At 34.7% G+C, this 15428-nt stretch overlaps 1 protein-coding gene and 1 long non-coding RNA gene across 2 annotated transcripts; both read right to left on the reverse strand.

Annotated features, from left to right (window-relative positions):
* Nucleotides 1-360: 360 nt before the first annotated feature.
* On the reverse strand, nucleotides 361-5718 carry LOC148596543 (uncharacterized). Its single transcript, XM_088563403.1, has 2 exons — nucleotides 5606-5718; nucleotides 361-2020 (listed from the first exon to the last, which is right to left on the reverse strand). The coding sequence occupies exon 2, from the start codon at nucleotides 2014-2016 to the stop codon at nucleotides 709-711; it is 1308 nt and encodes a 435-aa protein (XP_088419529.1). The 5' UTR covers nucleotides 2017-2020; nucleotides 5606-5718; the 3' UTR covers nucleotides 361-708.
* Nucleotides 5719-7208: 1490 nt separating this feature from the next.
* Nucleotides 7209-10534, reverse strand: LOC148596544 (uncharacterized). The gene is made up of 3 exons (XR_015919178.1): nucleotides 10403-10534; nucleotides 8506-8650; nucleotides 7209-8026 (listed from the first exon to the last, which is right to left on the reverse strand). It is a non-coding gene; the product is annotated as an uncharacterized LOC148596544 (long non-coding RNA).
* Between the last annotated feature and the right edge of the window lie 4894 nt (nucleotides 10535-15428).

Below are 15428 nucleotides of genomic sequence, written 5' to 3' on the forward strand. Positions count from 1 at the left end.
TTTATGTTCATTTTTCTGAGATAAGGCTTGTCCAAAAACAAACGAACCAAGTCGTTCATTCTCGAATCCTTTGATTAGCAATGTTCTTCCATGGAACTGTAGCAGCCTTTTGCTGAACAATTTGTAGTCTAGCTTTACTATTGTGTGATCAGTGATGTTTTAAAGCTAAAGGTGCTATATAACATTTAAACATCATGTAAAGAAATTAATTATTGCCATTTTGTACTTTTTTATCATTTGGAACGTCAATTTTATACTTTTAGGTTACTGATACCAAACATGATTGACATATTCTCGTCGGTCAAATTTTCTACGAAACAAAAGCCGACCAGCAAACGGAAAAAGAAACAACAAACAACGATCTGAATAAAATTTAAAAAAACACAAACGACATATGAAGCCAAATCAAAAGAACGGCCAAGTCTCAACAAAACGAATATAGAGAAAGATTTGCGAAGAACGAGAAATGAAAAATAAAAAAAAGAAACAAATGAAATCGTTTACCTGTTTCAACTCATTAAAGTACAGATTGTAGATTTCCTAAAATGACTTTATAGTCTTCTAAAAAATTAAACGAAGAATGTGGCCTCGATTTCACATTTGAACTATAGATAACATTTTTATTTTTTAGTCTGTGTTTTGAACATTTCAAATGATGCATCTTAACCAAATTAGTACTGCAAAGTGTAATTGATAAAATGATATTTATCAACCAAATATGAAAACGTGGTTACAACGATCCTGTGACCTGATATACAGTCGGTTGCTAAGGCCTTTAAAATAGACCGAGTCTTCGTAGCGAATGACCCCATTGGCTGCGTAGGGACTGCAGTGATCTTTGACAGATGACGGGAAAGTGTTGTAAGCTGTATGTGAGTCTATACGATGATGGACTGTGTGTTTGTGTGGACGGTACATTGTACGAACATCACAAGAATGGACATGGCTGACAATACTCTTGGCTGCGTTCATATCGATGTGTGATTTGCTTTTATCTACACTTGCAACCACGATGTTTCTACCATGGGTTCTGAATTTGATGTGACCGCTACACTCATGAACCCAGTGAACATCACCTCCCGTAATATCATTGTATGTTATCGTCATCCAATCACGCCAGTCGTATTTGTCCACAAGGTAGTTGTACATTATAGTATTAAAGTCATTGTTGTTTCGTTGGCTGGTTGGGTACTTTGTCAACAAATTATCGATATCTTTCCCGGATTGGTCATGGTACTGGTTAGTAACTTGACGATCTACGGAGTACATCTTACTGCGTACTCTCATAATTCTATCATGCCACTGACGTTGATAGTCCGGTAAGGCTGAAGAATGCCCCTTCAATTGATGATAGGCAAGCTCTAATTTAGCTGCTTCCATCATAAGTTTGAGGAGTCCGAGCATAAAGTTTCTAACCTTGCGTCGATGATACTCGGTCTTTTTAGTAATAGCAGTCAATAGTCCATCACCAAACAATCTTCCTTCGTTCATGATGCCGTCGTATAACTTGTTGCCACTGTTCTGGTAGTCACTTTCGTAGTTTGTAATAAAAGCACTTGTTGTTGTCTTAACAGCTGCTGACGAGAAGGTAAATATGTTGCTGTATACTTTGGAAACAGAAGTGATTTTTTGTTCAATATCATGGAACTGAACTTGTGTTTTACTCCAGTCGATTAAAGATTTGATTTCAGCGAATTGAAGATCTACTTTATCAAAGCGGGCGTTGACGTCCTTGGCGAGCTGTTTGATGGCCTTCAGTTCTGCTGACTCTTGATGCCCAAAGAATCCTAAAACAAATTGAACTAGAGGCCCAGCAATACCCAAAAAGGGAGTAACAGCTTTGGCTAGGTCTCCAAGAGCATTTGTAAAGTTCTTAGCAACTATGGCGTCTCCGACGGCTTTTGCTAGAGATAACCCGTTGTTGATGTTAGATGCAGTATCGCGTTTTTCCTGGGTGTTATGGGCAGAAGCCAGCACCAGAACGACACCAATAACCAAAGGAATAGAGAGCCTCATATTTCTGAAAAATCAGGAATGAAATTATTTTAAAATGGTAAGCACGTTTGCCTTTACGTTTAGCGTCCACATTAAAATTTAGGAATTCGAAAAAAGCTTTAAATACGGATAATCTGCCCTTGATCCTTCTGTATTTCTATTTATCACAGGCTCTGCCCGGAAATACGTCTTTCAGAAAGAAGAGATTGAATAAGAATGAATGAGTAAACAGTGACAATTTATCTAAACCTGATCATGTATTATCTATCTGTTGTTGTAGAGTTTTGTGTTCAGTAGGACAGGGTACCTATTTATTTTCATAGTGTATTGTTGTTTTGAGAGAGTAATCAAGGGAACCAAGGTTATAGCTGTAATCAAAAGAATGTAATCCAGGGACAAAGACCAGACATGGAAAACAGACATACACAACAATGAACATGAAGTAACTAAAATCATACATACAAAGTAACAAAAGCAAATGAGCAACTCGGACTCCACTAAAACCTGGGAGCATGGATGAGGTGCACCGGTAGGGTAAGCGTCCTCTGCTTTTCTAGAAACACCCGCCGAGTTCCTCATAAAAATTCAAGTGCGGGGTAAACAAACGAGGAAAGGAAAACTATGACTCATTGAATAAATAAGTTTTCATGGTGCACATGGATACACCATAACGATCCACGAGTTCATGATGACGACCATAAAACTTCTGTAGTGATAACTTCAATCTTGTAGCAACATAACCCTGTTCCAGAAGACTATTTGCTAGAGTTCTAGCGCGATACAAAAAGTCTGCGTAGTTTCTCTGGCATAACGTATGAGTTGTGATATGAACACTCCATACGCAGGAGCCGAAGGGATGTTGCCACAGATGAAAGGAAAGTTGACAATTCTGAATGAAAAGTCATCACGTTTGTCGTAAAGTTTGGTCAATAGTTTTTCTTTACCATCGATTTCTAAGTGTAGGTCAAGATATGAGGCTGAATTCACAGTGTCTGTAGTATCCTTTATCTGAAGTTCCTTTGGGTAGATTCGATGTCTCAAATCCCCGAAATTAGGACTGTTTAAAGATAATATGTCATCTATATAGCGGCAACTGAGGTTGACGGATCTAGCCAAACGATATTCTTTCTTTCTGATCAGATCAGCTATAAAGTCAGCCTCATAAGAGTGAAGGAATAGGTCAGCAAGTAAAGGAGCACTATTTGTTCCCATTGGGATGCCGACCGTTTGTTGAAAAACACGTCCACCACACTGGACAAATATGTTGTCGATTAAAATTTCCAGCATTTTATAAACATCTTCCTCTGTATACTTGGAAGATGATTTGGAATTATTTCTTACAAAGTATGAGGAATCTCTACCAAGAACTATATATTTGTATCTAGGTGTATAACGAAATGTATAATGTTTTTAAGTCGGGATTTTAACTGAGTATGGGGAATAGAAGTATACAGTGTTGAAAAATCATAGGTTTTAATGCTATTATATTCAGATAATAGTCTTGAACTGATTGTCTCCAAAAGATCTTTCGAATTTTTCAGGATCCACATTGAATTTATACCACTACGGGAGTAACAAGTGTTGTGGTAGGACTGTAGACCCTCTTTGACAGTTGTGAGTATAGAAGTTTAAAGTTTTGAAAGAGGTTTGGTGGTACATTTTGCAGATCCAGCTATGAAACGTTGTTTGTATGGATTCTTGTGAAGTTTAGGAATCCAGTACATAGACGGTAAATCACAATCATCGTCCTTGGTAGAGAGACCAAAAGAGGATAGTACAGATTTATGGTTTTCCACAATCTCTTCTTTGGAAAGAGTGGTAGCAGTGTAGGTCTTATCACTGCTATTATTTTCTACGTCTACCTCTGATAATAAACATTGGATATAAAACGTTTTGCAGACAAAAACAATGTTGTTTTGGGCTTTGTCTGCTGGTACGACAACATACTTGTCATGTATAGTGGACAATGTTTTTGCTACATCGGGGTCTTTGAAAATTTATGTAGCCTTGGCACTCATTGACCTACTTAAAATTTTCATTCGGTTTTTGTATGATAGGAAGGAGACCATTTATGGAGACATCATATAACTTAGGTGACGTATAGTGGCGATGGCCATGACTCCTTTCCTATCTTGGATTTTTGTCAAATAAATTCACCACATTTATGCTATTGTTATATTGGCTTGAAAGGTTTCCTATACTTTTGATGTTGACATTGCATCCGTAAGGTATTGCAGTACTTAGTCTGCGCATCCAGTACTCCTCTTTTTCCCTACGATAATTTTTACTTAGAACGGGACTGTTCGTAGGATGGTAAATTTTTTTTCTAAAATACGAATTTTCATGGAGAGGATTGAATGATCTTGTTGATTAAAGTGTTGGTAAACTGTCGGGAATTTGGTGGTGTTAATTCCCGAACGATGGCCGCACTTTCTTTTATTTAATCGTTCTCGTGTTTCTCCGACATATATATTAAAGCACACAAGTTGCATTCTAATCCATATATTAAGTTTGTTGATTTGCAACTTAAGTCATCGTGACTTCTTGTATGGAAGGTTTTGTTTGTAAGGGAACTGGAGAAGTAAGGGTTGGTTATAAAGGACTTGTTGGTCACGTGCTCAGATACCAATGTTTCAACTAAGTATGCTGTTATACGAACATAATTAACGTTTTTTCATGTAAGACATTTTGCCAATCCAACTATTAATTGCCGTAACACTGTCGTCGTTCGTGTCGAACATGTAAAATGCCTTTGAATCGACTACAAATGAAATATGCTGGTAATTAAATTTGTGATCGACAAATTACTTGGTGTTATTTAAAGCCGTTAACGATAATTTTTACACTTCAAACGTCGGCAATAAAAATACATATCAATTACAAAAACACAAATGTTGTTCATTCGAATATAAGAGTTATATTGAACTTACTGAGGACAAAATGTAGACAGATAGCACGACACTTTAAAAAAAATCCCCTAGTGTTACAATAATATCGTATGCGTTCAGAACTAATTGGAAATTTAGGTATTTGGTTTTTTTTTGTATAAGTGTACTAACTAATAGTTTTCCTTATTAGCTTTTGTAAGTCAAATAGACGGAAACAGTCAGGTAATGAAAGAGAAATTCGAGCAGAAATCAAAATAAACAACAAAAACTACACCTAAAAATGGGAGTATGGACCAGGTACACCGGTAATACATCAAACAAGAAAAATAAGCATCGAGCATCATTGAATTTGTTTTTTACTTGTGTCGGAAAAATAATTGGAAACATTTGCATTTCGCAATTGTTTGTTGAATGGTAGTTACATGTACGTAACACTGTAAAGTACAAGAAAAGTAAAATATTTTTTATTCAGACTTTGATGGAATTCAGTTTTTGCACTGCTGCCACTGTACTGTAATTTTCATATTCTAATCTGCTTTGGTTGGTGGAATAAAAAAAATACAGATATACAAAAGAGCGTAAAAAGAATGAATGGTCTCGGAAAGCGAAAAACATTTGTGAAAAATCAAGATTTCCAGAAAAAAAATTTTCTCGTGCCGTTTCGTGAAAAAAGTGCTTAGGCTTAGTACTAGAATCCAAATATACAAGGAGATAATGCCTACCTTCTAAGAGAATTCCCACTCCCAGAATAAAAACAAAAGTTTTCAACGCATGCGTTTAAATACAGTAATACATGTCCGTGTCAGATCAGTGTAATTCTGTTAAGATAAGGTTTGTCTCACGAAGCAAACCTTGGTCCAACCGATGTGCACTTTAAGAACCTTTAGTGTTACGATACTGTCGTGTGTGTTCAGTACTAGATGGAACATTAGGTACTTGTTTTTTTTTTATGATTACAAAATGTATTTTGTTTTCCTTATTAGTTTATCATGTTTATCATTAGTTAAATCGACATAGCGCATGCCACTGCACTTTTGCATTTTCTAAACCATATACGTTTTCACATATCGGCGACACAAACGCACTGGCGACCTCAGATACGTTGACGCGACGGATACCTGTGAACAACCGATTTAGTTGTGATAGCAGACCACGCTTTAAGTTTCTTATTTTTTTAACAAATAAAAACATTTTTCATTGAATATTGTAGTTATTTATGATATAACTTGCAGAAAAGTTAATAATTGTGTTAAAGGTGTCTCCTTTTTCTGCTGAACAAAACATGTTTCCCTCTTTTCTGTGTGGTATCGTAGGAAATATTCCATATCCAACAATTTCGTGGCAATATTTCCTTACATTAGAAATTTGTTACGATTTGTCAATCTCCGAAATCTACATAAATGAATACAGAAGGTTTTTTTAAAATGACTTAGTAGTATGTACCGGCTTCCAGGGGTTGTGTTAAGGCGGTTTGACCTACCTCGTTTTTTTATGAAGGTTGTACTTTTTTGAATTTTTGTTTATTTCTTGTGTGGTTTGGGCAATAATTACCTAGATGCCCCTTTTTCAAATTGGCTTCACTGGATCACAATGAGTTTATGAAGGAACATCAAAAACAGTTTCATATTTTAACTGTAGTGAAACTGCACATTCATCATTGAACATGTAAGCTGGGACAGGGACATACTCTCTGTGTATAAATATATTTAACACATTGCATGAATGTATATGTACAATTTAAACTCTCTAAAGTATTTGTTTTGTAAGGAACATGAGGTACCATCATAGATACTTAAAGTTGATGAACAATTTGCCAAATAAGAAGAGACATCATTGTGGTGCTTCACTATAGTAGCCAATGAAGTATTATCATTCAAGGAATACATGTATATAACAGTTACTTTAAAGGTGTACATAATTAGGTTTATTCAGCTTTATATATGTCTGTACATCACTACATGTATATTTGTTTAAATATGCTAGGGCTAAGTGTTGATACATGTACATGTATATTCATGCAATAATTCAATGATTTTCTCTTATATAATATGGCTTTGAACATACATAAAGTTATGTTTTATAGTTCATAGTTAACACTTACATGTATGATTAACAGGAAGGGTCATGCTTCTTAAAATTTTCTGATTTTTCAACTTTTGTTCAGATGAAGATTGTAAAAGAAAAGGTATGAGGCTATCTGTCTTAATGAATGAACACATGCTGAACATGTACTGCAAACAAAATTCCCTGCAAAACATTTTTGATATGAATTATGTTTTTTTTAACATTTAATTTTCCAAATAATTATGTATACATACGCAACAATATTAAGTGTTAGCACAATTATAGAAAGTTATGTTAATCATATTGATCACTGTACCTGTCCTATAGGATATGATTCCATTAACACCTCCATCCAGTCATTGGAATGCAGTTAAAACACAATGTGGCACAAAACTTTTTTTCAAATGCACTTTCTATTTAACACATAAATACTTGTACTTCACGAGTGCATAATGTACACATGAATGATGGCAAGTAAATGTTTCCTTCTGTTAACTTTGCAAACAGTTCTTGAAATCAAAATTGAATCCTGCATCAAAGATCCTGGGAATATTTATCAGCACCATGAAAACTGATTTATTCAACGGGTCATAGTTTGCCTTTCCTCGTTTGTCTACCTCGGACTTGACTTTTTATGAGCAACTCGGCGGGTGTTTCTAGAAAAGCAAAGGACGCTTACCCTACCGGTGCACCTGGTCCATGCTCCCAGTTTTTAGTGGAGTCCGAGTTGCTCATTTACTTTTGTTACTTTGTATGTATGATTTTAGTTACTTTATGTTCTTTGTTTTGTGTGTCTGTTTTCCATGTCTGGTCTTTGTCCCTGGATTACATTTTTTTGATTACCGCTATAACCTTGGTTCCCTTGATTACTCTTTGATTACCGCTATAACCTTGGTTCCCTTGATTACTCATTCACAATTAATAAGTCAAGTTTCCTGTCAGTCTCAGTTGAAAACTGTTGAAGTTCGGTAATATTCTATACTCGATATTCCATCACCAAAGGTATAGAACTATCAACCATAAGTAAAGTTAATCCTCCTGTCCATGGTTTTGAAACAGCTTGGAGTTGAGAAATATCTCTGTGAACAAAGACAGTAAAATTCAAATTAGCATTTCTTTCATGCAATTAAATTACTGGTCAGTCATTTAAAAAGCCACGCATACGGCCACACCGGTAGAAATGAATTAAATAATTCTTCACACGTAATACAACAATTTGATTAGTCATTGAACATATTATTGAAAGGAAAACAATAATTTACACTCCTGTTTAGATCGTGTTTGTTTAAAAGAAATGCTTTACAATTTGATTAAAACTGTTAAAAGAGGATAATATAAACAGACAGATATTAGTATCAATTTACAAATTTGCGATACGGTTAAATATATCATTTCAATACACATTTCGGCAGATGAAGATTTTTCGTGTTTGAAACTCTGATGACAGTTGATCGATATATGTTAGTAGGTCAGTGATGAATCAACCCCGGCCAGGCGGTCCCGCACATAGTTACAACCGCCTTATACCCAAACAAAGAGATTGCAAGATACCACTTACCCCAAAATTGGAGAATTGTTGTACTGGTAACATTTTTGACATCAGAATTCGCCGATGATCGAAGTGTAATGTCTCGGTAAATGCAAACATGACGTCTTATTTGTTTACTACAGATGCTCTGACGTTTCCAGCTTCTCTGTGATGTCTAAATCGATACAAAAAATGCTGTCAGTTTTGTTATGTTGTGTTTCGTCATAAAGATGAGGGTTTATTCAATCGTTAATTTTTTAGACTAAAAGAACTAAGGACTACATTTAATACTAAAAATATTTTTATGTGTTATTTACAAAGATTTTGGTTACTTCCGGAAAGAATTTTCCCAACTTAAAACGTCACATTTTGTGAGCGTGATCAGACGTCAACCAGACGTTCAAAAAAGTCCTTAACATACAAAACTTTACTGAATTTCTCAATCCATCTTAATTGCCTATTACTAATAAGTCCCCATATTTATTTATGTTAATCGTCGTTCTCATTCTTCTCATTTTTGTCTGGAATTGAACCTAACCTCAGACCTTTAAATGACACCATATCCAGTGTAAGCTCGGTAAATTCTGATGATGTCTCTAATTCTAACGAATAATTTCGGTCATCTCTCTCCTTCGTACATCTTAACGTGCAAAGTATTTATCAAAAACTTGATATTATTGAGGCAGAATATAGTGATTTCGATATTTTAGCGTTCACTGAGTCCTGATTAAATAGTAACCAATCAGATGATTCTGTTAAAATTAATAATGATCACAGCCCATTCCGGCTCGATCGAGGACCTGCTAAGGCAGGTGGAGGTGTTATTGTACATGTTAAAAATAATATCAACGCGCGCCGTAGAAGTGATCTAAAAATTGCCGGATTAGAAGGATTATTGATTGAACTTCATTTGAATGGTAAAAAGATTCTATTTGGAACATTTTACATACCCCCAAATAGTTCACAAGAGACTTTGTCAATACTCGAACATATCATTGATTCGGCCTTAAATACGAATAATAATTATATCGTCATCACTGGTGATTTCAATGAAAACCAGTTAAACTGTAATCATAACTCAAACATTAAGCAACTTTTGACTCAGTTCTCTTTAAATCAACTAATTGATGAACCAATACATTTTACCGAAAACTCTTCCTCTATTCTAGACTTAATACTGACAAACAACACGAACGCAATTGCGTATATAGCGGAGTCGGTCCTTCTCTATAGGAACAAATTCGTTTTCATTGTCCTATTATGGCATTTCTAAATCTACCAAAAAAATAATTGTAGAACATTTAAACGTAAAATATGGCTATACGATCGTGCAGATTACGATTCTTATAGAAATGATCTCCGGGATGTCAACTAGGACTTGATTGCAAATAATGAAAATATCGATCAAATCACTGAAAATCTTACACTAGATGCTGCAGACAAAAATATACCCATTAAAGTTGTAATAATACGTAATTCTCAACCACCCTGGTTGTCAAATGAAATTAAGAGATCGGTCAGGAAAAAAAATCGTATTCATAGACATGCAAAAAAATATAATAATGCTTCAGATTGGGAAAAATTTAGGAAAATTAGAAACAAAGTTACTCAACTGGTTAAAACGTCCAAAGAAGAATATAAAAAGTCTCTTATTAACAAAATTTCTAACAGTAACTCGTGTAGTAGTAACTGGTGGAAAATTATTAAAAGTTTTAATGGTTTGGAAAAACAAGATAACAGTATTCCTCCTTTATTAAAAGGAGATCACCTTGTTTTTAACGACACTGATAAGGCTACAGAATTCAATTTGTTTTTCTCAGCACAGTCTAACTTAGATGAAACCAACGCGAATTTGCCCAATACTCAGGTCCATGTACAAGATACACTTTCACAACTATTCTAAATGAAACTGAAATAGAAGACGTACTTAGCATTTTAAACTGTACAAAAGCATCTGGTCCCGATTCAATTAATCCTAGATTATTGAAGGAAGCCTCACACATACTTAGCAAACCTCTCTGCAAACCGTTTCATAAATCTTTACAAAAATCCATCTTTCCATCTCAGTGGAAGAAAGCGCATGTCACTCCTTTTTTAAAAACTGGTAAACCCAATGACGTAAAAAACTACAGACCAATTTCCCTTTTGTGTATTATGTCGAAATGTATGGAGCGCTGTGTATACAAACACGTTTATAATCATTTAAGACAAAACCAACTCCTATACGAACATCAGTCTGGATTTACTAAAGGGAATTCTGCTGTGAACCAATTAACGCTGGGAAAGAAATAAGAGTTGTCTTTTGTGATATAAGTAAAGCCTTCGACAGAATTTAGCACAAGTGTCTATTATTCAAGCTTACAAAATCAGGGATATCGGGTAGTCTATTAGAATAGTTTCGTAACTATTTATCGGGTAGGGCTCAAAGGGTTGTTTTAAATGGGTCACATTCGGATTGGGTGTTTATAAATGCAGGAGTACCACAAGGGTCTATTCTTGGACCCTTGTTGTTCCTACTATTTACAAACTACATTGTTGACGAAATTCAAGCAACAATCAAACTATTTGCTGATGACACAAGCCTATATGTTATTGTTTATAATCCTATCAGCGCGGCTGAAACTTTAAATAGTGATATCACAAAAAATTATAAATGGTCTCAAGATTGGCTAGTGAAATTCAATCCACAAAAAAACTGAAACAATGATTGTATCTCGTAAAATAAATAAACCTATTCACTCTTCACTAGAAATGAAAGGTCACGAAATAGCATCTGTTGAAAATCACAAGCACCTAGGTGTTTATTTATCGAGTGATGGTAAATGGATTGAACATTGCAATTACATAATTGACAAATCGTACAAAAATATCAACATTCTCAGAAAATTAAAATCAGTTTTAGATAGATTTAGTATTGAAGAATTATACTTGTCTTTTATACGTCCGATTTTGGAATATGCAGGTGTAACCTGGGACAATCAAAACCAAACTATTATTGATAAAATTGAAAATATACAATTAGACGCTGCTCGTATAGTAACAGGTGGAACAAAATTAAGCAGCATTCTAAAACTCTATGACGAAACTAGATGAAAAATACTGACAGACAGACGTAAGAGACACAAATTATATTTTCATAAAATGTCAACAATACACCGCACAATATCTTGTTAATTTAACTAGTCTACATGCAGGCTATTTCCTACCTTCATCTGTCAAACTCTGGAATTCGCTTCAACCTGAGATTAGGACATGTAATTCAATTTCGCTTTTTAAAAGGAAACTTCAAGATCTCAACAACAAAGTCCTAGTCTATTTCTACATCGGGTGTCGTCTCGGTCAAATGTTACACGCACGCATGCGCATGAACTCAAGTTCTCTAAATTCCCATTTATTTGTAAGGAATTAGACTGGTTCACCCAACTGTCGCTGCGGTTCGCTTGAAACTAATAGTCATTTCTTACTAACTTGTCCCTTATACAGAAATCAACGAAGAGATTTGCTGGATCCTTTAACGCAATTATCTGTTACTGTTGACGAAGAGCTCCTATAACCGACAAACAAAATAGCGATATATTTCTGTTGGTACAAAATGTCATAATTAAGACAAAACGTTTCACATCCTAATAATCTGCAAGTATATCCTGCATTTCATCATTTAACTTTAAATATCTTATATTATTTACACTTTACTACTTTTATTTTTTCTACGAACAATCTGAGCATGCTGTCATACTTGCGTTTAATTTTTGTATGTTTATCTTATTAGGAAACAGCTTTATAAAAGCTTTGAGTTTGTTTCTGAATCCCAATTGTTAATATATATAAATTAATAGTATATTTTGTATGTTTTCATGAATAAATATTGTTTACACTAACATACCCGCATAAGGTATGGTTGGCACATGGGAAATTTTTTCTCACTATATTTTATGTTCAGTGTTATGTTTATATCGTATATATGTCAAATGGTGAAAAGTTTTTACCATTTGACAATGGATGGCTCAGAAAACGATGTCAAAGTTTCCTACCAAATTTGAACCAAAAGAAAAAGCTATCTACATTTTTCAATTTAACCGTTGCAATTAATCAAATACCAACATTCAATTTGAGGAAGTTGCATTTTATGATTTGAAATGGATGAAAAACTTTTGAAAACAAAATTTGTCATGTGTAACCCACTTGCTTAGGTTTTGCAAAGACACCTTATTATAAATGAAAATCGTACTATATTTTGAACTTTTGATAAGAAATCATAAATATGTTTACGGATGAATTATGTTCTATAAATATTTATATAACTAAGTCGAGTAGACCAGTTGTATAAAAAGCGATGTGCTTACATTTATTTTCATCAATCAAAAGGGTCGGAGGGAGTACATTTAACATAGGAATACTTATTCAATGATAATGATTTGTACGGTTTCGTTTAGAAAATTAGACAGGAAATTTTATTTCTAATTGTTTGTTTGTGGATTGTGTGTTGTGAAGAGGCTGTTTCTTAAAAAAAACATACAGAATCGTCCACAATGAAAAACTGCAAAACATTTTTTCCATAAAATCCAAGATGGCCGCCATTTTGTTTTGTGAGAATTTACTAGAAAAATGACAATTTTCAGGTAAAGAAACATGCAAAATTAAGACATCATTTATTTAAAAAGTTTTAAATATATGATGAATGAACTTAATTTATCAAATAAAGTATAATTAGCCTTTTCTAAAGCAACAGACAGATTGTTATAATCAGTGACCAAAAATCTTTAAATAGGTTTCAAAATTTGGATTTTTGACAAATTTTAAAAATTCCTTATTTTAGCCACACTAATTGCCGAAGTAACGCTTTTAACTTTATTTTTTTTATGGAAACATGATGATGCATCCTAGTAGTATAAAAAAACACGGGCTGTTGCTGGGAATTTAACAAATGAAAATTTCATGGTGGTGCGAAAATTGCTAGGAATCAAAATTATTCTGGTGTTCATCATTGACCCTATACCTCATTTAAAGTGTCCTTGTAAGTAAGAAAAATCTAGAAAAAGTTTTGCAAATTCATACTTTATGCTGATAACATAAGTAACTCCTATGTGTATAGTGTATTGGCATTATAAACAAACCATTAAAGTCGTATGTACAGTTCAAAGAAAGACATTAACTTGATTAATTAATCTGCAGGATGATGTTAACCTACCGTGAAAACTGACCGTTAATTTTAGATTGTAAAGTAATAAAAGTTCTTCAGATATCTCTAGACATGCAAAAAAGATTAAATATCTATCTTCCTTACTTCAGCATGCAATGTCACTTTGTTCTGATAGTTTTAGTAAATGTAGTCTTAGTGAACAGACGTACTATTTAACCCTGCAGAGCTTACGAACCTAAAATGCGTTAAATAAAAAGCTAAATACACAACAGTACTGACATATAATAGCAAAACATAAGCTGGGGAGGGGTGGGGTCAAACACCGAATACCCAATTGAGGTATTCTGCCTGCATGTTTTAACAGAAAAGAAATAATCGTGCATAAATGTATAATCAAAAAATCAAAAGCTTTCATCATCATTAAGAATATTTTCCACATAAAGGCACTAATATATGGTACATCCATAAAACTGACAACGAATCGTTAACAATATCATGTGTATCATTTAAGGGGAGATAATTTTGGAAGAATGGATTATAGAAATATAGCAGATTTTGATTTACATGAACAAGCTGCACAATGTGTTTCTCCCACTGACAACTTACTAAACTTCTTTATGATTAAAATATCTTGCCAATATCTCTCTGAGGAGAGATTCACTTTTAATTTCTATAACATGACATGCATATACATGTGCATTTATGGAATACAGTTTGACAGTCTTACTTGCAGACATACATGTATATATATATATAGCAACGTCTCAGAATGTGACGACTCTATTCTCTACACTGCTCCATCGGATCAAATTGATACAGGGAAGATAACGTAAACTTATAGAAGGGTCTGAAAAATTCCCAACGATGTTAGAACTGTCAAATTTGCGAAGCAAATTTTTGTCGTTCCCTCCGCGGGACTCGAACTCGTACCGCTGTGACATCTATGGCAACACCGCCTGCACTAAGTCCAGCGCCCTAGACCACTCGGCCAGCTAGGCTATTTTAAAATATAGCTTTCGCTGGCCGGGTGATTCCTCCTCGTAGGATTAATCTAGGGCTGTAACTTAGTACACGATGTATGGTAGTACGGGACAGTTCATCTAGGTGTTATTATGTAGACTTAGTGCAGGATGTGATGACTCTATTTGCTACACTGCTCCATCGGATCAAATTGATACAGGAAAGATAACGTAAACTTATAGAAGGGTCTGAAAAATTCCCAAAGATGTTAGAACTGTCAAATTTGCGATGCAAATTTTTGGTCGTTCCCTCCGCGGGACTCGAACTCGTACCGCTGTGACATCTATGGCAACACCGCCTGCACTAAGTCCACTCGGCCAGATAGGCTATATTAAAATACATGTATAGCTTTCGCTGGGCGGGTGATTCCTCCTTGTAGGATTAATCTAGGGCTGTAACTTAGTACACGATGTATGGTAGTACGGGACAGTTCATCTAGGTGTTATTATGTAGGATAAAGGATCAAATTAATGATGAATGTCACAACAAATCAATATTATGCAACGTCTCAGAATGTGACGACTCTATTCTCTACACTGTTCCATCGGATCAAATTGACACAGGGAAGATAACGTTGTCCGAGCAGCAATATTTCAGCTATATTCAGGCGATGAACATGAAACCGATGATAAAATGAACATGAAATGATGAAATGAAAAAGGGATGGGACACAAGGACAATGGGGTCGAAAAGTTTTGATTGCCACTGAAAATAGGGAGAGGTGGGTAGGGTCGGGCAATTTAGCCTCCTGTGGCGGAGCCCTATGGTTCCTACTCCAGGAGAATACCACAGT

The sequence above is a fragment of the Perna viridis genome, chromosome 15 (genome assembly GCF_037379345.1).
Source record: "Perna viridis isolate PV_CMFRI_1.1 ecotype Kerala chromosome 15, ASM3737934v1, whole genome shotgun sequence".
In the NCBI taxonomy this organism is placed as follows: Eukaryota; Metazoa; Mollusca; class Bivalvia; order Mytilida; family Mytilidae; genus Perna; species Perna viridis.

Coding starts and splice junctions, on each gene's coding strand:
- LOC148596543 (XM_088563403.1), bottom strand. CDS start 2,016: ATGAGGCTCTCTATTCCTTTGGTTATTGGTGTCGTTCTGGTGCTGGCT.